Source organism: Salvelinus sp. IW2-2015, unplaced genomic scaffold, assembly GCF_002910315.2.
Source record: "Salvelinus sp. IW2-2015 unplaced genomic scaffold, ASM291031v2 Un_scaffold1011, whole genome shotgun sequence".
Taxonomy (NCBI): Eukaryota; Metazoa; Chordata; class Actinopteri; order Salmoniformes; family Salmonidae; genus Salvelinus; species Salvelinus sp. IW2-2015.
The window spans coordinates 106452-133309 of NW_019942686.1; the positions used below are offsets into that span (position 1 = coordinate 106452).

The 26858-nt window shown below is 44.7% G+C and overlaps 1 protein-coding gene across 4 annotated transcripts in view; it reads right to left on the reverse strand.

Moving 5' to 3' along the window:
* LOC112069433 (alkyldihydroxyacetonephosphate synthase, peroxisomal-like) overlaps positions 1-25255 on the reverse strand; it is a 48964-nt gene extending 23709 nt beyond the window's left edge. For 2 of the 4 annotated variants that reach the window (XM_024136773.2, XM_070438550.1), the window contains exons 1-14: positions 25024-25255; positions 19421-19510; positions 17446-17536; positions 17219-17339; positions 16948-17025; positions 16433-16504; positions 16123-16202; positions 10261-10341; positions 9105-9230; positions 8669-8777; positions 6253-6380; positions 5610-5661; positions 1692-1768; positions 1465-1577 (exon numbers count right to left, since the gene is read on the reverse strand). In XM_024136773.2, the coding sequence (XP_023992541.1) occupies positions 1465-1577; positions 1692-1768; positions 5610-5661; positions 6253-6380; positions 8669-8777; positions 9105-9230; positions 10261-10341; positions 16123-16202; positions 16433-16504; positions 16948-17025; positions 17219-17339; positions 17446-17536; positions 19421-19510; positions 25024-25199 (1394 nt within the window). In that variant the 5' untranslated portion in view covers positions 25200-25255. Of the gene's footprint in view, positions 1-1464; positions 1578-1691; positions 1769-5609; positions 5662-6252; positions 6381-8668; positions 8778-9104; positions 9231-10260; positions 10342-16122; positions 16203-16432; positions 16505-16947; positions 17026-17218; positions 17340-17445; positions 17537-17641; positions 17834-19420; positions 19511-25023 lie in introns of those variants that run through there. The other 2 variants (XM_070438552.1, XM_070438551.1) reach the window with 2 other exon arrangements.
* Between the last annotated feature and the right edge of the window lie 1603 nt (positions 25256-26858).

Below are 26858 nucleotides of genomic sequence, written 5' to 3' on the forward strand. Positions count from 1 at the left end.
GTGCACCCGCGTATCCTGCGTGGACAGTGTGCACCAACGCGTATCCTGTCGGGACAGTGTGCACCACGCGTATCCTGTCGGGACAGTGTTACACCACGCGTATCCTGTCGGACAGTGTGCACCACGCGTATCCTGTCGGGACCGTGTGCACCACGCGTATCCTGTCGGGACAGTGTGCACCACGCGTATCCTGTCGGACGGTGTGCACCACGCGTATCCTGTCGGACGGTGTGCACCACGCGTATCCTGTCGGACGGTGTGCACCACGCGTATCCTGTCGGGACGGTGTGCACCACGCGTATCCTGTCGGGACGGTGTGCACCACGCGTATCCTGTCGGACGGTGTGCACCACGGCATCCTGTCGGACGGTGTGCACCACGCGTATCCTGTCGGGACGGTGTGCACCACGCGTGTCCTGTCGGACGGTGTGCACCACGCGTATCCTGTCGGACGGTGTGCACCACGCGTATCCTGTCGGACGGTGTGCACCACGCGTATCCTGTCGGGACGGTGTGCACCACGCGTATCCTGTCGGACAGTGTGCACCACGCGTATCCTGTCGGACAGTGTGCACCACGCGTATCCTGTCGGGACGGTGTACACCACGCTGTCCTGTCGGGACGGTGTGCACCACGCGTGTCCTGTCGGACGGTGTCACACGGCTGTCACGCTGTACACACGCGTGTCCTGTCGGACGGTGTACACCACGCGTACATACGTCTAATAAAACTTGAAACTAGGATGGTGTGTCCAGGGAAGGAGGGAGTGAGTTGCTACAGTATGATCTGGTTCTTCTGTAATGGTGTGGAACTGTGTGGCTCCTGGCGGGTTGGGGCCCAGCCCAGCAGCCCTCAGGAACCTCAGACAGGGGCTTCGCAGCACAGCTTCACTACCAAGTCACTAATCACGGACTCTTTTGGGACAACACACACACACGTGTGTATATTAATTAGTTTTGCCTTTCAGTTGTCTACAGGGTTGTTCCAGTCTCAGTCTCCCGGGTGGCGCAGTGGTCTAGGGCACTGCATCGCAGTGCTAGCTGCGCCACCAGAGTCTCTGGGTTCGCGCCCAGGCTGGGCTGGGTTCGCGCCCAGGCTCTGTCGCAGCCGGCCGCAACCGGGAGACCCGTGGGGCGACGCACAATTGGCATAGCGTCGTCCGGGTTAGGGAGGGTTTGGCCGGTAGGGATATCCTTGTCTCAGTATGTAAAAATGTAATAAAATGTATGCACTCTACTGTAAGTCGCTCTGGATAAGAGCGTCTGCTAAATGACTAAAATGTTTTTTTTTTAAATGTAAAAATGTTACGAAGGGCAAAGAGTTTCCTGAATTCCACAAGAGAATTGAACATGTAGGGGAAGTCAAAGAGGAACCCAGGTTTGTTGCTGTTGTAGCTGAAGTAGAAGACATATTGAATGGAGAATCCCTCTCCAGCTGACAGATCACCTATTTCCACCAACTTACCCAAATGTTGCTGCGATGTCGTAAACTTGTTTTTCATGCTGCAGGACCCTCTCGCGGTCCCCTTCAAACAGAAGGGTGGCAACCACCAACTGGTGGGGGTCGAAACCTTTCAACTGGGGTAAACAGGGAAATAACCATTTGTTTAACACTTTCCCCAAAAAATACAAATTACATAAAGAGAAAAAGGAGGAGTTAGGATTCATGCCAAAGCATTAAGAACGCGTTACCTTGGTGATGTAGAACTTCTTTAACCCTTCGACAAAATGTGTGAAAATGGACGACACTTGAGGTTTCAGGGCATGACCTGTGGAAATAGAAAAAGAGAGAGGGTCAAGTCCCTCAACTCAAAGCCAAGTGGACCTCTGTCTTTTGGACAATACGGTTAAAAAGAACCCACTGATGTCAGTTATTCACACATTTGGTCTCACTTAGCCCGCCCATCTCCTCCCCGTTCCCTCCAGGACTCCAACAGGGCAGCAGGCACATTTATTTGGGAACAAAGAAACGGAGGAAAATTAATGGTAACGTGAATAACTTGACGAGTAACCAGTAAGGAACAATAAATCAGCGGCTTTCCAATGGGGGCGCGGGCTTGACACTATATCAGTCTTCCTCAGCCACCGCACGTTTTGGTTTGTTTCTGATCGGACACAGAAAACGGACGTGGACAAGCAAAAATGAGGGTCTGGAGCTGATGGGATGGTTATCAATCACAACAGGATAGAGTCCTGAGTCTGAACACCTCATTCCTTCCCCTCGGTTTCAGTCTCTTCACTTCCTCATTGTTTCCATTCTAAATCTGATTGTGGATCTTTAGGTGTCCTGCAGCCATCACTCTTTAATGAAATACTCAGTGACCAGAAAGAGAGGGTGATTATACATACAGTGGGTACATTTTTCCCGCTCTCTTTAATGCGCATTTAATTGCCATTCTCATCTAACTAGCGTATTGAGATACGTGGCCCTGTATTTTATACTACTTGTCCCATTCTGAAATACAGCAGACCCCTTCACTCAGCAGACAGGGTGATTCAAAAAGGGAGGACAAGGCACTAATAAGCCCAAGAAGGTGTCCTATCATAGAGCCCTGACTGAGGTTAAGATATTAGTGAGAAACCGAATAGCTTCATCTTGCCTGCTTAAAGCTAAGAAGTGGGAATATAGGGAGTGTAATGAGATCCCAGGGGACTGAAGAACTTTACAAAGATGTCTGGCACCAACGCCGGATTCCTTCCACCAGACCTCAAGAAACAATATTGTAAAACTTCAATATAACCACTGCTTAAATTGTTCCCAGTCATTTTCCCACCAGGCTTCAATCCACAAGTCGTGCGTGCAACTAGCTACTCCACTGGTGAAATAACAATCAATTGAACTCAATGCAATGCAGCAGAGGGCGGAATAACGCAGCAGAGGGCTGAATAACGCAGCAGAGGGCAGAATAACGCAGCAGAGGGCTAATAACGCAGCAGAGGGCTAATAACGCAGCAGAGGGCAGAATAACGCAGCAGAGGGCGGAATATACGCAGCAGAGGGCTAATAACGCAGGCAGAGGGAGGAATAACGCAGCAGAGGGCAGAATAACGCGCAGAGCAGAGGGCAGAATAACGCAGCAGAGGGCTAATAACGCAGCAGAGGGCGGGAAAACGCAGCAGAGGGCAGAATAACGCAGCAGAGGGCTAATAACGCAGCAGAGGGCGGGAAAACGCAGCAGAGGGCAGCATAACGCAGCAGAGGGCGGAATAACGCAGCGAGGGAGGAATAACGCAGCAGAGGAGAATACGCAGCAGGGGCGGAATAACGCAGCAGAGGGCGGAATAACGCAGCAGAGGGCGGAATAACGCAGCAGAGGGAGAATAACGCAGCAAGGGGCAGGAATAACGCAGCAGAGGGCAGAATAACGCAGCAGAGGGCAGAATAACGCAGCAGAGGGCAGAATAACGGCAAGGCAGAGGGCAGAATAACGCAGCAGAGGGCGGAATAACGCAGCAGAGGGCGGAATAACGCAGCAGAGGGCGGAATAACGCAGCAGAGGGAGGAATAACGCAGCAGAGGGCGGAAAAACGCAGCAGAGGGCAGAATAACGCAGCAGAGGGCAGAATAACGCAGCAGAGGGCGGAAGAAAAAAAGCATTGTGAAGAAACGCTGCCAATGCAGTGGTCTTTCCTCAAATGGATTCCAGTTGGGTGAAGAGACGCACACAAAAAGCAGGCCAATTTAAAAAAAGAACGGCAGAGTCAAGGAATCAGAAATGAAAATAAGGTCAGCCCCAAGCACAGGCAGAGCCAGAGAGCAGTCAGAATATGGCTTCACTTCTGAGCTCCCGTCTTATACAAAGACACTTTCTGAAGGCCCTGTGTATTCACACCCCTTGACTTTTTCCACATTTTGTTGTGTTACAGCTTGAATTTAAAATTGAGATTTGTCGTCACTGGCCTACACACAATACCCCATAATGTCAAAGTGGAATTAAGTTTTCCAAAAGGTTTACAAATTAACTAAAAATTAAAAGCTGAAGAATCTTAAATCAATAAGTATTCAACTTAGTTATGGCAAGTCTTTTTATATATTTTTTTATTTAACGAGGCAAGTCAGTTAAGAACAAATTCTTATTTACAACGACGGCATACCACGGTAAAACCCTCCCCTAACCCGGACGATGCTGGGCCAAAGGGACTCACGGCCGGTTGCGATACCCGGGATCGAACCAGGGTATGTAGTGACGCCTCCAGCACTGAGATACAGTGCCTTAGACCACAGCGCCACTCGGGAGCCTCAAAAGTCTTCAGGAGTAACAACGTGCTTAACAAGTCACATAAGTTGCTTAGACTCACTGTGTGCAATAAGTGATTTTTGAATAACTACCTCATCTCTGTACCTCACACATACAATTATCTGAAAGGTCCCTCAGTCGAGCAGCGAATTTCTAACACAGATACAACCACAAAGACCAGGGAGGTTTTCCAATGCCTCGCAAAGAAGGGCACCTATTAGTAGATGGTTAAAAATAAAAAAAAGTAAACATTGAATTTCCCTTTGAGCACGGTGAAGTTATTAATTACACTTTGGCTGGTGTATCAATACACCCAGTCGCTACAAAGATACAGGTGTCCTTCCTAATTAAGTTGCCGGAGAAGAAGGAAACCACTCAGCGATTTCACCATGAGGCCATTGGTGACTTAAATAGTTAGTTTTCTCCCATCACAGTCATTAAACTCTAAGGACAACAATATTGTAGTTAGTGTACAATGCTAACCTAATTGACAGAGTGAAAGAAGTTAGCATGTACATGCATCCTACTTGCAATAAGGCACTAAAGTAAAACGTCAAAATATGTGGCAAAGAAATCAACTTTATGTCCTGAATACAAAGCGTTATGTTTGGGGCAAATCCAATACATCATTGAGTATCACTTCATATTTTTAAGCATGGTGGTGGCTGCAGTTTATGGGTATGCTTGTCATCAGCAAGGACTAGGGAGTTTTTCAGGATAAAAATAAAACGGAATTGAGCTAAGCACAGGCACAATCCTAGAGGAAAACCTGGTTCAGTCTGCTTTCCAACAGACACTGGGAGACAAATTCACCTTTCAGCASGACAATAACCTAAAACACAAGGCAAAATATACACTGGAATTGCTTAACAAGAGGACATTGAATGTTCCTGGGTGGCCTAGTTACAGTGGACTTAAATCCACTTGAATATCTATGGCAAGACTGGAAAATGGCTGTCTAGCAATAACCAATTTGACAAGAGGATGAACAATTAAAAYAAATATGTGCAAATATTGTACAATCAAGGTGTACAAAGCTCTTAGAGACTTACCCAGAAAGACTCACAGCTGTAATCACTGCCAAAGGTGATTCTAACATATATTGACTCAGGGGTGTGAATACATATGTAAATGAGATATTTCTGCATTTCATTTGCAAACATTTTTAAAACATGTTTAAACTTTGTCATTACGGGGTATTGTGTGTAGATGGGTGAGAAAAACAACAACAATTGAATCACTTTTGAATTCAGGCTGTAAACACAACAAAATGTGGAATAAGTCTCGGGGTATGAATACTTTCTGAAGGCATTGTATCAAACGGTTCCTTTACAGAGATCAAATGGCAGGGTTCAGAATGATGTTGACTTACCAAAATGAAACTGTTTGTTATCCATGAGCCGGATGGAAGCCGGTGGACACCTCTGGGAGAAAAATAAATACAAATAATTCAGGAGCATGTGTTACACATTGTAAACATTTCCCCATCCCACACACTGTTCTGGTGAAGTATTGATCTGCATTACCTTTCTTAACTGAGAGGAAAAACCTTTGAAATAACAGTTGCTACACAACCTCGAGACACGAGTAGATATTCCTGGTAGTGTGTGGATACGTCCATGACAAGCCAGGGCTCAAAATGGGCTCATTGCGTGTTAAGCTAAACCACAGTATTAACCAAGGATTGGAACTGCATAAACAATACGCATGCAGTCATCGATAATGGCTGCATCAGCACTACCCAATCAGAGCGGGAGAGGCTTCCTTATCCCTTCCCAGAATTGGGGCTCTGCCAATCACAACCCAACCACTTTGTTTGTACACTACAATATATCATTGATCTGCATAGTTTAGCTACTGTACATACTGTCARATAACCAAAAGATTAAATATCACAACTACAACTCACTTTTTAATGTGATTGGATAGACGTGAACTAAATGTTGTCAGTATTACAGGAGGTCTTCAATAGGAAAGACCATACCGTACAAACACAAGACGGAAATGTAATTGACCTGCTTGGCAACCTCTCGTAAGCAGGCCACGCCTGCCTCAAAGTTAGGGAAGACCACCGAGCCATACTTCTGGTACTCTGGGATTGGTCGGATCTTCATCGTTACCTCGGTAACCACACCAAGGGTTCCTAGGGGAAAACACATATTACAGAAACAAAAAGGTTCTCATACAAGAATGGTTTTAAAAACGATGGCCTGATATTGGATGTGTTTTATTGTGTTACTTAAAATGATGCTTTAACATTCCTAGCAGCCTTTAGGTTTGGGCTGGTGATGACCAGTGGTGTAGAGAAGGACAAGCGCATCTAAACCGTTGTCACACCTTTTTTATTTTGCGTGACATTTACCCATCTTTTGCGGAAAAATGCATTGAAAGTATAGAGAGCATTACTTAGCTCACTGAGAAAGGCGATCAGCGCTTACCCACCCGTTGTTTTAACCACTACCTCACAGGCAGTGCCCCGTTGTTTTAACCACTACCTCACTGGCGGTGACCCGTTGGTTTAACCACTACCTCACTGGCAGTGCCCCGTTGTTTTAACCACTACCTCACTGGCAGTGCCCCGTTGGTTTAACCACTACCTCACAGACAGTGCCCCGTTGTTTTAACCACTACCTCACTGGCAGTGCCCCGTTGTTTTAACCACTACCTCACTGGCAGTGCCCCGTTGTTTTAACCACTACCTCACTGCAGATGCCCCCGTTGTTTTAACCACTACCTCACTGGCAGTGCCCCGTCGGTTTAACCACTACCTCACTGGCAGTGCCCCATTGTTTTAACCACTACCTCACTGGCAGTGCCCCGTCGTGGTTTAACCACTACCTCACTGGCAGTGCCCCATTGTTTTAACCACTACCTCACTGGCAGTGGCCCCATTGGTTTAACCACTACCTCACTGCAGTGCCCCGTTGTTTTAACCACTACCTCACTGGCAGTGCCCCGTTGTTTAACCACTACCTCACTGGCAGTGCCCCATTGGTTTAACCACTACCTCACTGGCAGTGCCCCATTGTTTTAACCACTACCTCACTGGCAGTGCCCCGTTGGTTTAACCACTACCTCACTGGCAGTGCCCCGTTGGTTTAACCACTACCTCACTGGGCAGTGGCCCGTTGGTTTAACCACTACCTCACTGGCAGTGCCCCGTTGGTTTAACCACTACCTCACTGGCAGTGCCCCGTTGTTTTAACCACTACCTCACTGGCAGTGCCCCATTGGTTTAACCACTACCTCACTGGCAGTGCCCCGTTGGTTTAACCACTACCTCACTGGCAGTGCCCCGTCGTTTTAACCACAGTATATGTTAATTTTCTCCCGTTATCTGGTTTCATGCTGCTCACAGGAGACCAGTGAGATGTATCGCCTGGGGGTTTAAGGAAATAAAAAACAGGTGCATATCAAGGGAAGTCCCGGGACACCAAGTCCTCGTCACGTCACCCAGGGCTCCCAGCATGACCCGACCCCACAGAGTACCCATTGTGTCTGCCGCTTTATGGGTTATGTTCCCACCTTGGTTTAGTGACAGGTGGAATCCTCCCTACCAAGAGGAAGCTCTCCGTGTACAAAATGGCACCCTATTGCCTACTACGTAGTGCACTACTTTTAACTAAATTATTTCCATTAAAAAAACACAGATGTTTTCCTAAAGACTTAAGAGTGTTTATGAATGTTGACTTATGAGAAAATATCCACAACAATTACATATCGTCAGGTCAAGTGGAGCCATACACTGTCTTGAACTATTTTCGCTCTGAATTCACACAGTAATGATGTGACTCAATCATCATCACATACCCTGGGCCTCCTCTAAGGGGGCCTGTCACACCCACACTGTGGTGGAGGTAGAACAGAGAGACAGACATAGAGAGAGAGAGAGAGAGAGAGAGAGAGAGAGAGAGAGAGAGAGACCGATTTACTTCAAACTATTTGTGTCCCTGATTTGAAGGTCATTTAAAAAAAAATAAAAAATGATTGGACTCAATGAAATACATCTAGTTCGGCTTTCATTAGCAGATGTACGTTAAGTATACATTGTAATGAGTCCAGATGGAGAGCTCTGCCCGGCTCCCAGTGTATAGTCAGTAAACAGCTTGCAGTGCTTTGTTAGGCGCATGTATCCACAGCTGTTGAACACTGCAGTTCCCAGGAGTCCCTGCACTTCCTCAACCTGGCATATGGCAGTATTGTCACTGGGCTCTCACTAGGACAGGGTGGGACAGAAGAGGTGGGGGACAAGGACAGGCATGACACAGAGGCCCAAAACCAATACCCCCCCCCCCATAACTGCATCTCTTCTCCCACCCTGGATGAAGTTAGCCAGTCAGGTTATTACATTATACACACTGCACAGATAGGGTCAACTTACAATCTTGTTGAAGTCATGATCCCTGGGAGGAGTGTTGAGGTGAGTCTTACCTTCTGAGCCCAGGATGAAGTGGTGGATGTCTGGCCCAGTGGACATGCGTGGCCCCTGGCAGCTCTTCTCAATCACCCCTCGAGGGGTCACCGCCTTTAAGTGGATCACCTGGACATACCACAAACAAGATGGCAGCTCAAGTCACTTAGCTTGACTTTAAATCACAGCAGAGAGGAGTGATGAAATACCAGGTTAAAACAAGTGCTATTTCGGTTGCTGAGTTCCTATTCAAGGCTAAATTCTGTCAATCATTGGCAGAGCTTAAACAAAACAAGCAGGCTCCTTCGTCACAAGAAATCCAAATAGAATGGTTCCCATACATTAGCATGACGCAAGTGTGCTTTGATGGGCGCACCTACAACTTCACGTTACAACCTTTTGTCCATTTACAAATCACCCAGTAAGATCAGAGTTAGTCACAGAGAGGGAACATACCAGGTCCTCAATGTTACCATATACGTTCTTCTTCATGCCTGATGCTCTAGTAGCCACCCAGCCGCCCAGCGAACTGAACTCCATGGAGTCTGGCTCATGCCCCGTACAGTAGCCTTTCTCATTGAGCTGGGGAGAGGGAGAGTGACAAAGAAACACTCATCAGTATTCATAGGAGCAGAGTTTAGACCTACGTCGTGTAAATCAGGGTTTTCCCCAAACTCAGTCCTGGCATCCCCATGGGTGCACGTTTTGGTTTCTGCCCTAGCACTACACAGCTGATTCAAATAACCAACTCATCATCCTCATCAAGCTTTGATTATTTGAGTCAGCCATGTTGTGCTGAGGCAAAAACCAAAACGTGCACCCAACTCCTGGTGTAAACCACTAAAACAACAAGAATTTTAAATATGAAACCAAATCACAATCAAATTCCTCTTCCACCACTGGATTCAATTATGGGTTTGTTAAGGGGCTTTTATGTTCAAATTATGGGCTTTATGACACCATACATTTTTTTACAACATCCTAAAATTAACCACAAATTATAAGTGGAGGAGAAGAAAAAATGAAAGGGGGGAGTCAAAATATGAGTCGTTTCAGATGTGGCCTGGGCCCCTGGTCTCAGTGCTGGGCCCCTGGTCTCAGTGCTGGGCCCCTGGTCTCAGTGCTGGGCCCCAGCAGCAGGCAGGAATGGCCTACTCTAATGTCTCCCGTTTTCCAAGTGATGTGAGGAGTCAGGCCGTGCGTTCATGGCACTGCTCTCCCCGACAGGCAGCTTTTAATGCAGAGCCATCTGCTCCGTCAAAATGGCCCCTCTATATGCAAAGGTGAAGCCAGTTTGAGACGCAGAGCACGCATTCCTTCACGTCAAACACTGCCTCCTTCTCAATTTTTAGAAATTAGCTTGATGGTGCCATCTGCTCATTGCCCGAGCCTCAAGCTCTAACGTAGTTACCTCTTCTCCTACTCAGACCTGCCTAGCATAGGATCTCTGCACTCCCTGGAAACCATTAACCCAGGGTGGAGAGGCATGGCAGGCTACAGGTGAAAGATCCTGTAGAAGACAGCTTATACTTATACTTAACAACAATGAGCCCTTTCATGGGAGATCATTCAGCATGAAATGGTTTAGTATTTATGAGGGCAAGGCACTTACTAATCTCTCCAAATCCTGACCGATGATGCCAGCTTCAACGTGGGCGACTAAATTCTTCTCGTCGATCCACAATATGCGGTTCTGCAGATAAAAACAAAAAACAAAACTAATGAGATCATTACATTTCACTGCTTACGTCATTTAGACCACGGTTCCCCAACTGGTGGCCCGCCGGTGGTTTTATGGAGTTTTTATTGTTGTACATAAAATACTGGAAAAACACCTGGAGATCAGCTCCATGTGATTTTAATTTGAGAAATCTGTTCAAGTATTCCCACAAATAATAGAGAGACAGGGGATCATATACAAATGTTAGCAACGTTTGAAATTATTATGTTTTAGTCAAATATTATATCTGTTTCGGATTCTTGCGCTCAATTGCAGTCTACAAATTATTTGTATTTACAGTGGGGAGAACAAGTATTTGATACACTGCCGATTTTGCAGGTTTTCCTACTTACAAAGCATGTAGAGGTCTGTAATTTTTATCATAAGTAAAACACTTCAACTGGAGAGAGGAATCTAAAACAAAAATCCAGAAAATCACATTGTATGATTTTAAGTAATTCATTTGCATTTTATGCATGACATAAGTATTTGATCACCTACCAACCAGTAAGAATTCCGGCTCTACAGACCTGTTAGTTTTTCTTTAAGAAGCCCTCCTGTTCTCCACTCATTACCTGTATTAACTGCACCTGTTGAACTCGTTACCTGTATAAAAAGACACTGTCCACACACTCAATCAAACAGACTCCAATCTCTTCACAATGGCCAAGACCAGAGAGCTGTGTAAGGACATCAGGGATAAAATTGTAGACCTGCACAAGGCTGGGATGGGCTACAGGACAATAGGCAAGCAGCTTGGTGAGAAGGCAAACAACTGTTGGCGGCAATTATTAGAAAATAGAAGAAAATAGAAGAAGTTCAAGATGATGGTCAATCACCCTCGGTCTGGGGCTCCATGCAAGATTCTCACCTCGTGGGGCATCAAGGATCATGAGGAAGGTGAGGGATCAGCCCAGAACTACACGGCAGGACCTGGTCAATGACCTGAAGAGAGCTGGACCACGTCTCAAAGAAAACCATTAGTAAAACACTACGCCGTCATGGATTAAAATCCGCAGCGCACACAAGGTCCCCTGCTCAAGCAGGCGCATGTCCAGGCCCGTCTGAAGTTTGCCAATGACCATCTGGATGATCCAGAGGAGGAATGGGAGAAGGTCATGTGGTCTGATGATTCAAAAAATAGAGCTTTTTTGGTCTAAACTCCACTCGCCGTGTTTGGAGGAAGAAGAAGGATGAGTACAACCCAAGAACACCATCCCAACCGTGAAGCATGGAGGTGGAAACATCATTCTTTGGGGATGCTTTTCTGCAAAGGGGACAGGACGACTGCACCGTATTGAGGGGAGGATGGATGGGGCCATGTATTCGAGATCTTAGCCAACAACCTCCTTCCCTCAGTAAGAGCATTGATGATGGGTCGTGGCTGGGTCTCCCGCATGACAACGACCCGAACACACACAGCCAGGGCAACTAAGGAGTGGCTCGTAAGAAGTATCTCAAGGTCCTGGAGTGGCTAGCCAGTCTCCAGACCGAACCCAATAGAAAATCTTTGGAGGGAGCTGAAAGTCCGTATTGCCCAGCGACAGCCCCGAAACCTGAAGGATCTGGAGAAGGTCTGTATGGAGGAGTGGGCCAAAATCCCTGCTGCAGTGTGTGCAAACCTGGTCAAGAACTACAGGAAACGTATGATCTCTGTAATTGCAAACAAAGGATTCTGTACCAAATATTAAGTTCTGCTTTTCTGATGTATCAAATACTTATGTCATGCAATAAAATGCGAATTAATTACTTAAAAATCATACAATGTGATTTCGGGATTTTGTTTTAGATTCCGTCTCTCACAGTTGAAGTGTACCTATGATAAAAATTACAGACCTCTACATGCTTTGTAAGTAGAAAATCGGCAAATCGGCAGTGTATCAAATACTTGTTCTCCCCACTGTATGTTCCGGCTCCCCGACTATCCGCTCAAAGAAAAAAATTATCCCGCGGTTGAATCTAGTTGATGATCCTGGTTTAGACCACTATACAAATTGTGTACAATGCCTTATGAGTTTAGCCCTGATGAAAAGCACATCTGTGTCGATACATCCTATACAGGGTTAGAGGAGAGGATTTTAATGATTGCAGTAGTAGTGTGAAGCATATCCAGGCTGTTCTCTAAAACTGCCTTCACCAAGTGAATGACATCAAATACATTCCAGTTGTTAAGGTCTTAATCTCATGAACCCCCAAAAAGGTCAGTATGCAGCCTTTATTAATTCTAGACCCCCAAAAAGGTGAGTATGCAGCCTTTTATTAATTCTAGAACCCCCAAAAAAAAGGTCAGTATGCAGCCTTTTATTAATTCTAGAACCCCCAAAGGTGAGTATGCGCCTTTATTAATTCTAGAACCCCCAAAAGGTCAGTATGACAGCCTTTTATTAATTCTAGAACCCCAAAAGGTGAGAGTATGCAGCCTTTTATTAATTCTAGAACCCTCAAAAAGGTCAGTATGCAGCCTTTTATTAATTCTAGAACCCTCAAAAAAGGTATTACGAGCCTTTTATTAATTCTAGAACCCCAAAAAGGTCAGTACGCAGCCTTTTATTAATTCTAGAACCCCAAAAAGGTGAGTATGCAGCCTTTATTAATTCTAGAACCCCAAAAAGGTCAGTATGACGCCTTTTATTAATCTAGAACCCCAAAAAAGGTCTAATGCAGCCTTTATTAATATTCTAGAACCCCAAAAAAGGTCAGTATGCAGCCTTTTATTAATTCTAGAACCCCCAAAAAGTTCAGTATGCAGCCTTTATTAATTCTAGACCCCCAAAAAAGGTCAGTATGCAGCCTTTATTAATTCTAGAACCCCCAAAAAGGTCAGTATGCCAGCCTTTTATAATTCTAGAACCCCAAAAAAGGTCAGTATGCAGCCTTTTTATTAATTCTAGAACCCCCAAAAAGGTCAGTATGCAGCCTTTTATTAATTCTAGAACCCCCAAAAGGTCAGTATGCAGCCTTATTAATTCTAGAACCCCCAAAAAAGGTCAGTATGCAGCCTTTTATTAATTCTAGACACCCCAAAAGGTCAGTATGCAGCCTTTTATTAATTCTAGAACCCCCCAAAAGGTCAGTATGCAGCCTTTATTAATTCTAGAACCCCAAAAAGGTCAGTATGCAGCCTTTTATTAATTCTAGAACCCCAAAAAAGTCAGTATGCAGCCTTTTATAATCTAGAACCCCCAAAAGGTCAGTATGCAGCCTTTTATTAATTCTAGAACCCCAAAAAGGAGTGCAGCTTTTATTAATTCTAGAACCCCAAAAAGGTCAGTATGCAGCCTTTTATTAATTCTAGAACCCCCAAAAAGGTCAGTATGCAGCCTTTAAATGACACGACTGGAAAAAAAGCTCGATGCATGGTGACCACAATATCTATCAAGAGAAAGGTATTAACAACCAAGCTCGTGTTGTTTGTTGAAGATGTGACGACGGGGGGGGGGGGGGGGGGGGGTATTTAGTAGCACTTGTGAGATACGAACAGTGGCTGTTGTTACTAGAGGACTGGGCCGTGGGGAGGACACAGTGTTAGTCAGATTCCAAAAGGTTAACCTCTCCAGTCACCCCTGGCCCAGCTAGAGCCATCATCTCATTCTCCAGAGGTAATAAAGTGTCTGCTGCGGTCATACACAGTCCTTTCATGTGACTCCCTCAGAACCGCTATGCCCGTGACCCTTGACCCAGTGCACTGGTATTTACGCCACCTTTACGTCACCTCCTCAGTGACTGCTGGACTAGCAATGTCCAGACCGCCAATATATCACCTGGGTAGACAGCTGTCCAACAGCTCTATGATACAGTACTGATACTAAATGCTGTTTCCGACTGGGTTTCCTTCCCTCACAGTATTTTTCTCTGAGGAAAAAGTTGAGCAAATTTATGATTCTCCGAAAGTAAGATAAGAGAGTGAGACAGCTGGACGTCGAATAAGCTTTGATGTGGATATAGGAGCGTCCTCCGTGTGACCGACCTCTATCTTTCCTGTTGTGAGAGCGTCCTCGTGCTGACCGACTCTTATCTTTCTGTTGTGAGAGCGTCCTCCGTGCTGACCGACCCCCATCTCTCCTGTTGTGAGAGCGTCCTCCGTGCTGACCGACCCCCATCTTTCCTGTTGTGAGAGCGTCCTCCGTGCTGACCGACCCTCTATCTTCTCCTGTTGTGAGAGCGTCCTCCGTGCTGACCGATCTCTATCTCTTCTGTTGTGAGAGCGTCCTCCGTGCTGACCGACCCCCATCTCTCCTGTTGTGAGAGCGTCCTCCGTGCTGACCGACCCCCATCTTTCCTGTTGTGAGAGCGTCCTCCGTGCTGATGATCTCTATCTTCCTGTTGTGAGAGCGTCCTCCGTGCTGACCGACCCCCATCTCTCCTGTTGTGAGAGCGTCCTCCGTGCTGACCGACCGCCCATCTTTCCTGTTGTGAGAGCGTCCTCCGTGCTGACCGACCCCTTATCTTTCCTGTTGTGAGAGCGTCCTCCGCTCCCTGACCGAACCCTATCTTTCCTGTTGTGAGAGCGTCCTCCGTGCTGACCGACCTCCATCTCTCCTGTTGTGAGAGCGTCCTCCGTGCTGACCGACCCCATCTTCTGTTGTGAAGAGCGTCCTCCGTGCTACCGACCTCCATCTTTCCTGTTGTGAGAGCGTCCTCCGTGCCGCACCGAACCCCCACTCTCTCTGTTGTGAGAGCGTCCTCCGTGCTGACCGACCCCCATCTCTCCTGTTGTGAGAGCGTCCTCCGTGCTGACCAACCCCCATCTTTCCTGTTGTGAGAGCGTCCTCCGTGCTGACCGACCCCCATCTCTCCTGTTGTGAGAGCGTCCTCCGTGCTGACCGACCCCCATCTCTCCTGTTGTGAGAGCGTCCTCCGTGCTGCCCGACCCCTACCTTTCCTGTTGTGAGAGCGTCCTCCGTGCTGACCGACCACTATCTTTCCTGTTGTGAGAGCGTCAGACATTCACAGCAAAAAAAGCTCTAACGTCTCAAAATAAATTTCCTGTAATACTTGGCTTTCTATTGTCCATAAATAGAGTATATAGCCGGTTGATCTTGTGCAAGACATTATACGGTCTGTAAAACTAAGATGTATCATTAACATACAGATACAAGGTTTTACTCTAAATACAAAACCTTATGAACACCTGCTCTTTCCATGACAGACTGACCAGGTTGAAAGCTATGATTCCTTAATGACGTTACTTGTTCAATCCACTTCAAACAGTTTGGATGAAGGGGAGGAGACAGGTTAAAGGAAGATTAATAAGTCTTCAGACAATAGAGACATCCATTGAGAATGTGTGTCATTCAGAGGGTGAATGGACAAGACAAAACATTTAAGTGCCTTTGAACAGGGTATGGTAGAAAGTGCCAGGCGCACAAGTTTGTGTCAATCACTGCAACGCTGCTGGGCTTTTCCACACTCAACAGTTTCCCTGTGTGTTTCAAGAATGATCCACCACCCAAAGGACATCCAGCCAATTTGACACAACTGTGGGAAGCATTGGAGTCAACATGGGCCAGCATCCCTGTAGAACTCTTAACACATTGTATAGTCCATGCCCTGACAAATTGAGGCTGTTCTGGTTAGCAAAAAGGGTACACAGTGTATATTTGGTCCTATAAAAACAGTAAAAGTTGTGTTGAGACAAAGTGCTTTGTGGAGCAGATCCTTGTATGGTATACAAGCATTGTTTACAGATCTACGACGTGTGACTCTCAGAGTGGATCTAACGTGTACTGTCTTCCAAGTCAGTTCATTCCCCACCATCTGGGAAGTATCCAGAGAGACGATGCAGCGCGTTTCCTCCGGGGGGCACTCTAGAGCACTGGTCACACTGGTCCCTCCTGGATGGGGGACAGGAGAGTAGAGAGGTGAGGACTTCTCCCTGACCACATCACCAGGGGAAAGCGCTGGGCCCTAGCAGCAGGCTATAACCAGCACTTTCCCTGGCCAGGCCACATGGTCAAAACAGGGCATACCATTCTAATCTAAAATATATTTTAAAGTTTGGAAAACATAAATAAAAACATAATAATATATTTCACTATTGGGTTTGCAACAGTAAAATACTCACCGCCGTACGGTATCAAACAAACATTGTGCTTGCATGCCAGCTCCACAATTTTCACCACATCGTTGTGGCAGTCTGCGGAGGCAAAAGAAACATAACAATATCTTGGATGGCTATTTTATCCCGTGTCATTATATAACACACAGCTATATGTTAGTGTTACATCGATAACAAGAGTAGCAATGGCACCGAGTCTGCTCAATCAAATTCCAGCCATCAGTCAACACAAATTTGCATGATAAAAAGGTGCCAGCCATAACTGCGGCGAACCAATCTGCCATGATTCATGACTATACTGTGCTGGGCCTGGTGTATTGGGTGTCCAACGCCCTCCCCCTGACGCTTCTTATTAAGCCACCTCTCATACATATCAATATCCCTACGCCTCGGCAGAGATTAACCCTTAAAAAAAAAAAAAAAAACAACACCTGAGCCAGGATGAAGAGAAGCAATGCATTGTGGGAGAGAGGGGGGTGGAAACGTTGGTCGTTCAAAACAGTAGTGATGTAAAAACTCACTTGGCCACACCACCATGTCTGGAACACGCTCAAATGTCTTCCCTTCTCTGAGAGCAAAGATTTCATGTAAGCAATGACCTGTTAACACAAGAGAAAAATTTTAAATATACTACGACAAAAGCAATTATGATTGTATGATCAGTATAATTAGTGTGATGTTCATAATACTGCTGTGTTCCTATGTACCGCATGTGTAAGATTAAAGATGGCATCACACACTGTATGAGACCCAGTCCCCTGGAGGACCGGAGCATTCCCAGCCATGCCTCACCGTGGGCACGGAACACCCTGTCCTCCGCCTCATTGGAGAATGGGATGCCTGTGGCCTTCAGGTTCTCTACGAATGCCTCGTTCAGTCTGGGCGGCGGCACAGCGCTGACATTCAGGACGGGCTGAGGACAAAGACATGGGAGGAGGAGGAGCCATCAACGGGTCGCTGCCATCATTGGAATTCACACCAACAGGAGACATYAGGGTTTGAAAACCAATGACACTTACTGTCGCAGGGCTTTTATGCTTCACACTGGCACCAAAGGTATTTTCAAACCAGTCTTGCAAACTGGGCAGGGTCATCCCGCTTAGCCTATACCTGCAATGAACCAAAAACACACAGGATTAAAAGAAAGCTTTACCCAAATCATAAACACATTCCGTCTGACCTAGGTGTTATGCTGGGAACTGCTGAAATACATACTGTCTGTTATGGGTATGGAGTCAGTGTGTGGTTGTTTGAGCTTAGAGGTTATTAGGTGAGCCCAGTGACCGCGCTGTCCCCGTGGCGCCAGCCCAGGCCAGACGCTGTATAATTGCACCGCTGGCACAGTAGAGGCCAACACATCAGGGAACTGTAGTCTGTCTTTGTCCAGCAGACAATTAAAACACACTCCTTAATGAAAAGAGGAGAAATCTCATTCACTTTAATTTCTTCCATCTCTCAAACCACGCAGAGAAAGCACAGAACAGGAAATGTCATTGATACAACTTCTAGTAAAGACTAACAGAGGAGCCATCTGCTACTCAGCATCCTGTAAAAATCACATCGCTTAGCTTTAAGTCTGACAGGCTTTCTGTTCTGAAACCATATGTCACCATCTCTGCCTCTATCATACAGGACAAAGATAAAAAGGTGTAGAACAGAAGATGTTGTGCCAAAGAAAACAGAGATCCATTCTGCAGCCAGTGTGGATTGAAGTCATACTCAGTTATCAGAGAGAGTGGAGAGACAATAGGTTAGGTGTGTGGCTCAGTTGGTAGAGCATGGCGCTTGCAACGCCAGGGTTGTGGGTTCATTCCCCACGGGGGGACCAGGATGAATATGTATGAACTTTCCAATTTGTAAGTCGCTCTGGATAAGAGCGTCTGCTAAATGACTTAAATGTAAATGTAAATGTTAGGCTTCTTTAAAAAACACACAGAGATTCAAACTAATCACTTCCTACATCAGCACTCAACATATTTCCAACAATTGTTCCCATGACAACTGTTAGCATAAACAAAACAAAAGCACCAACCCCTAGAAGAAACATTCCATGAAAGGTAATAAGGGGAGTTTGAAACTCATTGACCTGATGTCTGGGACTAAATCAAAACAAGATAAGCAGAGTACAGATACCAGCCACTAGATGGCACTAGTACCCCACTCTGAATGAGGCTGGAGTGGGAGTGGGAGGTTTTCAAATCAAAGTTTATTGATCATGTACACCAGGGTTTTCCTGGCCCTTTTTTTATTGGCCTAGCACTACACAGCTGATTCAAATAATCAAAGCTTGATGATGAGTTGGTTATTTAAGTCAGCTGTGTTATGCTAGGGCAAAAACACACACAAATGCACCCATGGGGGGCACCAGGACCGCGTCTGTGGAAACCCTGGCATTCACACTGTTAAGCAGATGTTATAGCGGGTGCAGTGAAACGCTTATGTTACTAGCTCCTAACACTGCAGTAAAATGTCAAACGAGTACACAAATAATCAACTATTTAAATACATAAAAATCCAGAAATGTCGGAACCAGTTTTAGGCAGTAGACTGTGCAAAGGAGTGAACAACTAAGATTGAGAATTCTCATTCAACACATGTTTTTCCCCCCACCTTTATTTAACCAGATAGGCAAGTTCAGAACAAGTTCTCATTTACAACTGTGACCTGGCCCAAATAAAGCAAAGCAGTTCGACACATACAACACAGAGTTACACATGGAGTAAAACAAACATACAGTCAATAATACAGTAAAAAAATAAGTCTATATACAATGTGAGCAAATGAGGTGAGATAAGGGAGGTAAAGGCAATAAATAGGCCATGGTGGCGAAGTAAATACAATATAGCAATTAAAACACTGGAATGGTAGATTTGACAGTAGATGAGTGTACAAAGTAGAAATGTGAATAGATTATTTAGCCTACAGATCGTCTGAGACAATCAAGATTTTCGTCGTGAGAATAAAAGTTGAAAATGTTGAGACAGTATTCTGTACCTTTTCCCTGTAAACTCTGCTTGACCCTTCTTGTTAAAGAGGAATTTGGAGTCACTGTACCCCCAACCATTCCACTTCATAATCTCCTGCCTGGGAGAGAACAAGAAACAGTTGGTCAAGTTAATGAATGTTACAGTAGTAGAAGCTAATAGTGTAATAACACTGTCAGAGACGACAAGTCAAATCTCAAGGGACCAAGACAATACAAGGAAGCACTTATAAAAGACCATGGACCCTCATACTTGACATCCTGTTGCACACAGTAGGCTAGTATTTGGATTAGTGGTCTATTTGCAATGGGGGGGATGTGTTGCAGTTCCCTTGTTTTGCTATCAGTTATTCAAAAATGGGCTTTCCACGTCATGGCTCGCCGTTATTTACAAATGGGCTTTCCACGTCATGGCTCCGTTATTCAAAATGGGCTTTCCATGTCATGGCTCGCCGTTATTCAAAATGGGCTTTCCACGTCATGGCTCTCCGTTATTCAAATGGGCTCCCAGTCATGGCTCTCCGTTATTCAAAATGGGCTTTCCACGTCATGGCTCGCCGTATTAAAAATGGGCTTTCCACGTCATGGTCTGCCGTTATTCAAAAATGGGCTTTCCACGTCATGGCTCTCTGTTATTCAAAATGGCTTTCCATGTCATGGCACTCCGTTATTCAATGGGCTTTCCGCGTCATGGTTCTTCCTTAGTGTATTGCAAGTATGGGAGGCTCCAGTCACACCTAGGCCTGGTCTCAGAGGTGGTCGTTCCCTGTGGACTACACACAGCCAACTACAAAAGCCTGTAGGCACAGTAACAAATGGGGAAGAAAACCTGTTACTTCAAACAGCAGTCATCAGACAGAGAGTGGCTTAGATCTCATTCCAAGTAGGAGCAGCATGATGAATGACCATAGATGAGCATTAGGAGAAAAGGGTGTGGACAACGAAGGTAGGGTATATCCTCCTAAAAACAGTGTTAAATAAATACCATTGGGCGGCTTACATGAAGGAATCCAGAAAAAAAATTATGATAAAAATAAGTTAAAATGGGAAATTAATTGATGAAATGGAAAGTAAAATGCAGGAAATAAGAGGGTTGATTGCAGAGCGGTATTCCTCCTTTATTGTGTAAATCTATATCAGGTTAGAGGATTCAAGAAACAAGTTTGAACACTGAACTGAAAATGTCAGGCAGAATTTAGTATCTCAATATATCTACTGAATAATAAAAAAGCTGACAGTTTAGTAATGTGTTTTTCGTCTGTGTTAAATACTACGCTTCATCCCAAGGGAATGCTATTCAGATGTTCCTCGCCAGAGGAAATGGACGCACTACGGCAGCCGGCGGCAGGAAATAGGTCACTTACGGCAGCCGGCCAGAGGAAATAGGCCACTACGGCAGCCGGCGGAGAAATAGGCACTACGGCAGCCGCAAGAGAATAGGTCACTACGGCAGCCGCCGAGGAAATAGGCACTACGGCAGCCGGCCAGAGGAAATAGGCACTACGGCAGCCGGCCAGAGGAAATAGGTCACTACGGCAGCCGGCCAGAGGAAATTGCCACTACGGCAGCCGGCCAGAGGAAAAGGTCACTACGGCAGCGGCAGAGGAAATAGGCCACTACGGCAGCCGGCCAGAGGAATAGGTCACTACGGCAGCGGCGGAGGAAATAGGCCACTACGGCAGCCGGCCAGAGGAAATAGGCCACTACGGCAGCGGCAGAGAAATAGGTCACTACGGCAGCCGGCCGGAGAATAGGTCACTACGGCAGCCGGCCGAGGAAATAGGCCACTACGGCAGCCGGCCAGAGGAAATAGGCCACTACGGCAGCGGCCAGAGGAAATAGGTCACTACGGCAGCCGGCCAGAGGAATTACCACTACGGCAGCCGGCCAAGAGAAATAGGCACTACGGCAGCCGGCCAGAGGAAATAGGCCACTACGGCAGCCGCCAGAGGAAATAGGCACTACGGCAGCCGGCAGAGGAAATAGGCCTACGGCAGCCGGCCAGAGAAAATAGGCCACTACGGCAGCCGGCCAGAGGAAATAGTCACTACGGCAGCCGGCCAGAGGAAATAGGCCACTACGGCAGCCGGCCAGAGGAAATAGGTCACTACGGCAGCCGGCCAGAGGAAATAGGTCACTACCCCTAGAAGGGATCCATACCTTAAGTTGGTACACATGGTTGAGTAAAACCCATGAGGAATGCCTGCCAAACAGGCAGCCAGTGTAATTTATGAGGAGCCTGGGAAATGACAGAGAGAGAGAGAGACATACTCTCAATGCCAGTCTATCACAGCCTGGCATCTCAACGGACCATAACACAACTCTGTGATGTCCTGTAACAACCTCAACAAGCAGAAGAATACAACTGCCCAGAGATGAATGAATTTATTGTTTAATTAAATGGAAGCAACGGCCGTCTGGCCTCAAAGAGCTGGGSGAATCTTTTGAAGCTACTGTAATAAATATTACACTGCATGACGATGACCAGACCATTAGGCTAGTAATTAGCTGCTAGAMCAGCGCCTTATTCAAAAGGTAGCCTTGTTTTGTGGCTACAATCAAGTTTTTACAACAGAATGAGTCAATAGGCCAGAGGTTAGACTGTTGATTTTACAAACTCTGAATTGTATTTTTTTTTAAATATATATATATATTTTTAAGAAGAACGTTTGTCTGTTAAGAGGACTGACCTTAAAATGCCATTTGAAACAAGGTCAAATCCAGACTGACATTCCAGCAAGACCAAGACCAGTTAGCTTCATAGCAGGCAACATTCCTACTCTCCAGTGATAAGCGCAATTCTAGAAAATGTGAGRAATGAGGGTAAATTCATGACGGTAACATTTATGCATACAGATAACAATACAAGTTGTACACAACATTCTTTTTACATTTGGAAATGGTGGTGGGCTCACACTGGAGAATTAGGCATAGACTATTTTATAATTTATTGTCATAATTAAAACATTTTTGGCCACTCGTCAGCACAAAATGACCATARGTTTGGCAATAGAGAGAGACCAACAAACCTGCAAAAATCTGCCTTCCAGGTTAAACCAAACTCATCACGCAAGAAAGGTAGCATTGGGGGCAATTCCACAGTAACAGAGTGACGCTGAGACTCCGATTTTTCACTTTAAAAAAGAAGAAGAAAAAAGTGCAATATGCAGAAATCACTCAGCCATTTCCTTGTTGCTAAAATTGGAATAGTTCACCTAATTTCAGTCTGTGACAAAACAAGCAATGTATAGTGTAGAGAATCACTGTACCWGCTAAACCACTGTGAAACATCTTTTCAATAACCAAAAACATTGTATTTTCAACTGTTGTACAAAACCGAAAGACAAAAACTAAAATTATAGAATGGGAAGTAGCGCACATACAATCGATCAAAAATGTCTTTACATTTMAGTCATMTAGCTGATTTATCCAGAGGGACTTACACTAGTGAGTGCATACATTTTCATATTTGTTTGTACTGGTCCCTCYTGGGAATCAAACSCACKACCRTGGRTTTGCAAGTGCCARGCTCTACCAACTGAGCCACACGGGGACTTGCTTTCAATCTATAACTTACATTTCAATTTTAATGTAATCCTTGTGCATACAGTTGTATGGTTTGTTTAACTTTGCYATCATTGTTTTTTTGTTTGACACATTTTAAAGTGAAAAATCTGAGTCTCAGCATCACTCTGRTAACATGGAATTGCCCATAGCCTAACTGACCAACAYGTTATTTATTTAACCTTTATTTAACTAGGCAAGTCAGTTAAATTTACAYTGATGGCCTACCCCGGCCAAACCCTAACGACGCTGGGCCAATTGTGCYCRGCCCTATGGGACTCCCAATCACGGACGGTTGTGATACAGCCTAGTAARCGAACCAGGGTCTGTAGTGACGCCTCTAGCACAGATGCAGTGCCTTAGACCGCTGCYCCACTRAGGAGCACACCTATAGGGTTTATCTGAAATAAGCCTCAGCACTTCTGCTTCACAKAAAAAAACATTCTATATTAATATCAAACATTTCCCAACTGCACAATGAAGAGCCATACATAATACAGAAAAAAGAATTAACATTCCTGTGGTAGAACGATGGTAACACTTCCTCTCACAGGCCATGTCACAGRTGAATGCAGGATAATGGATTGTTCAGTGTTGCATGGGTGAGTGGTTCATACAATACAGCCTCTACCAAATGCAAATATGGAAGTGTGGTCTAAGGCATATCTGACACTAGCTGTCATAGGGTGGTAGGTAGTCTAGCGGTTGGAGCGTTGGGCCTGTAAATGAAAGGTCGCTGGTTCGAATACCCGAGCTGATAAGGTGACAATTGCCCTTGAGCAAGGCACTTAAAACATGATTTTATTTGTATGTCACTACAGCATGATCGTGAAAGCTTAACAGCCAACTCGTCTCATTACAAACTGACTGTCAGACCATCACAAGTCTTGGCCAAATCAGATCCAAGTTTTAACTGCTCAACTTTATCCCATTTCTGAATCTGGAAAAACATTAACCTCCAGATCAAATGTGATATGATAATATAATGAAGAATATAAAAATATTACCATTATAATGATCCCTTCTATTCAATAATGTATAGTAYCTAGCTAGCTTATTCTGTTCATGTCAATCAAACAGAGTTGAGATTTCCCTAGTCGTTGTTCAGAATARTGTCAGCATTCAAAACATCAACCGTAGTTTATCAAGCTATAGATAACAATATAAATGTATAATGGAATAGGCCACCTTGAAATAGTCACAAATGTTGGCATTTGGTGTTACATAAACTTCAGCTGCCCACTGTCACGAGCGGCCAGGGTGGGTCTAGCCGATTAAACTCAACTCCTAGATTTACGATGGAGTTGAGCGACGACAGACTGGAGCTCCGAGGTCAGATGAGTAGGTTTGGATAAAAARATAATTTCATTTCAGCACCTAAAGAATAGCCCGCAATTAAACAGAACACTTGTGTGTAATTCCAGTCTATTCTTTGGGTTCTGAAATCAGTAGTTTGTTTATATATATATATATATATAATATATACACAAAAAGAAAAGCATTTTATGTGGTGTCAGAGCTCCAGTCCACCCACACTAGTCGCCGCTCAACTCCATCGTAAATCTAGGAGTTGAGTTTAGTCGGCTAGTGTGGGTCATATAACGCTGGCAAGTTATGACAAATTTGGTACAGTCCTAGTGTAGAATTGACCTGAACTTCAATTTCAACAAATCAAACATTACTGAAACACATTSTAAATAAGTAGACTTGCTAACTAGTGTAAAAGATTAGCATAYAACATAGAATACAGTCTCGCCGCACCCACTTCGATGAATGAACACTTTGTTTAAGGACCACTACCGCACATTCTGCTGGCTAATTTTCTTAGCTAGCTAAATTAAAGCAGAGATGTCTAAATAATAATATGTCAAGGAGGTCATCACAGTTTGTAAGACACCAATTATGTGTTTTTAAATGACAAGAACATGCATAACAGCTATTTCATACTGTATGGCAATCACTTAACGTTATAGCTAACGTTAGCAGATAGCATGTCAGGATAGCCCTCATATTCATCCACTTCTACCCCATTACCACCGCCAATTCCTACCTCTTTCTCGGCACKGTCCCTTTATTCTCTTCCGTTGAACCGGTCGCATCAATTTTGCATTCTTTTGCGATAATTCCCGAGTTACCGTCCTCATGMTTATGTAAATGCGCTGCAATTATCCTTAATCTTTGCTGTGCAATTCGTTGCCTCTCGGAGCTATTGCTGTTTGACGCCATACTGCTTCCGTGTTTGTGCAAGGAAAGGCAGCTGTCACATCGATAATAGGATATGAGCTAAATTGTAATCAAATCCCATCATGCTTTGCATTTAATTTGTGCTTTCAATACACAGTACAATGTTGCAAAATTGGTTACATTATCGCCTACCTTTGCTGTTACTTTAATTGAATTGCTGGTAGTCCATAGAGCATGTTTCCCCAACTGGCGGCCCGCGGGCCGAATTTGCACGGGTGGTTTTGTTTGGCCCAACACATTTTCTGAGCAAAATATATATATATATTTGTATTTTTTATTGTTGTACATAAAATACTGTAAAAACACAGAGATCAGCTCCAAGTGATTTTAATTTGAGAAATCTGTTCCCAAGTATTCCACACAAAATAGAGTGACAGGTGATCATATACAAATGTAAGCAAGGTTTTAAATTATTATGTTTTAGTCAAATATTATATCTGTTTGGGATTCTTCCAGTCAATTTGCAGTCAAATTATTTGTTATTATGTTCCGGGTCCCCCGACCATCCGCTCAAGAAGAAAAAAAATTGGCCCGTGTCTGAATCTAATTGATGACAGTCACTGGAAATAGCTTATATTAGACAAATATTTTTACAAGGCACAATGTGTGATTTACTGCTGTTCAATGGTCATTCAAAAAATTATATTGATTCTTGGAAGAATATAAATGAATGAGCTTTCTACTGTTTTCCCTTATTATCACTCCATAACAAGTATTGTAGTATAGGACTAGCTTACAAGCATGTTGATTTGGACTYTCAGTTACATTCATACGAGTTTGAGAGTAGGCCTTTAGTTCATGGAAACTTGATGCCCATAGTTCTGAGGTCATCCTTTCAGGAGAAATGGCAAGATAAAGAAATTCCAGATTTTTATAAGTGTTGCATTCTCAACATGCATCAACGTAACTCTTCTTTCGCTGTGCCGGTGGGTGACTGCCTTTTTCTCAGACAGATTTGATCCATGGACAGGTAGCCTAATGATTACTTAAGCTTAGCACAGAAGCTCTCTATTAGACCACGATGAATGAACTGGGCTTTGGGAGAACTGAAACTCAAAACTTTTTCAAAACACAGAGAAAAATGTAGGTTTTTCAATAAGAAAGTAATCTAATTTAATAGCAGGAAAAATATGTCATGCTGCTTAAATAATGTGTGCATGTGCCTTTAAAAATATGGTCTGGAACTTTGGTGACTACTAGGGGCTGCAGTCCAAACACTTAAAGGACACACCCTCGTCCACTTACCCTCGCCTTATGCCCTTGGGGGAATCCCTGTCGCCATCTTGGCGGGTGGTCCAAATGATTAGCCAAGCAAGGGAAGTTTGCAACGTAAGCCCCTCAGKCRTCGTTTTTAGTGGGCTTTGCGAGTGTATAATAATGTAAACTTCGGGCCTGAAACTCCCCATAATTCAATTCGCGAGATTGTACATCCTCTAAGAAAAGTCTGTGAAAACTTAAAAACAACATCAATGGAGAAGTCAACATACAAGTGTAAYTAAAAACGAATGCAAATAAGTTAGACATTTTGCTACTATGTAAAAATTAAATGTTTTTGTTTGGTTATCTCTTGGAAATAGTAGAAATAAAATATGTTCCTTCTTCAGAAGTTCCAGCTAGGCAGGCCAACGGTAGTTAGCTAAT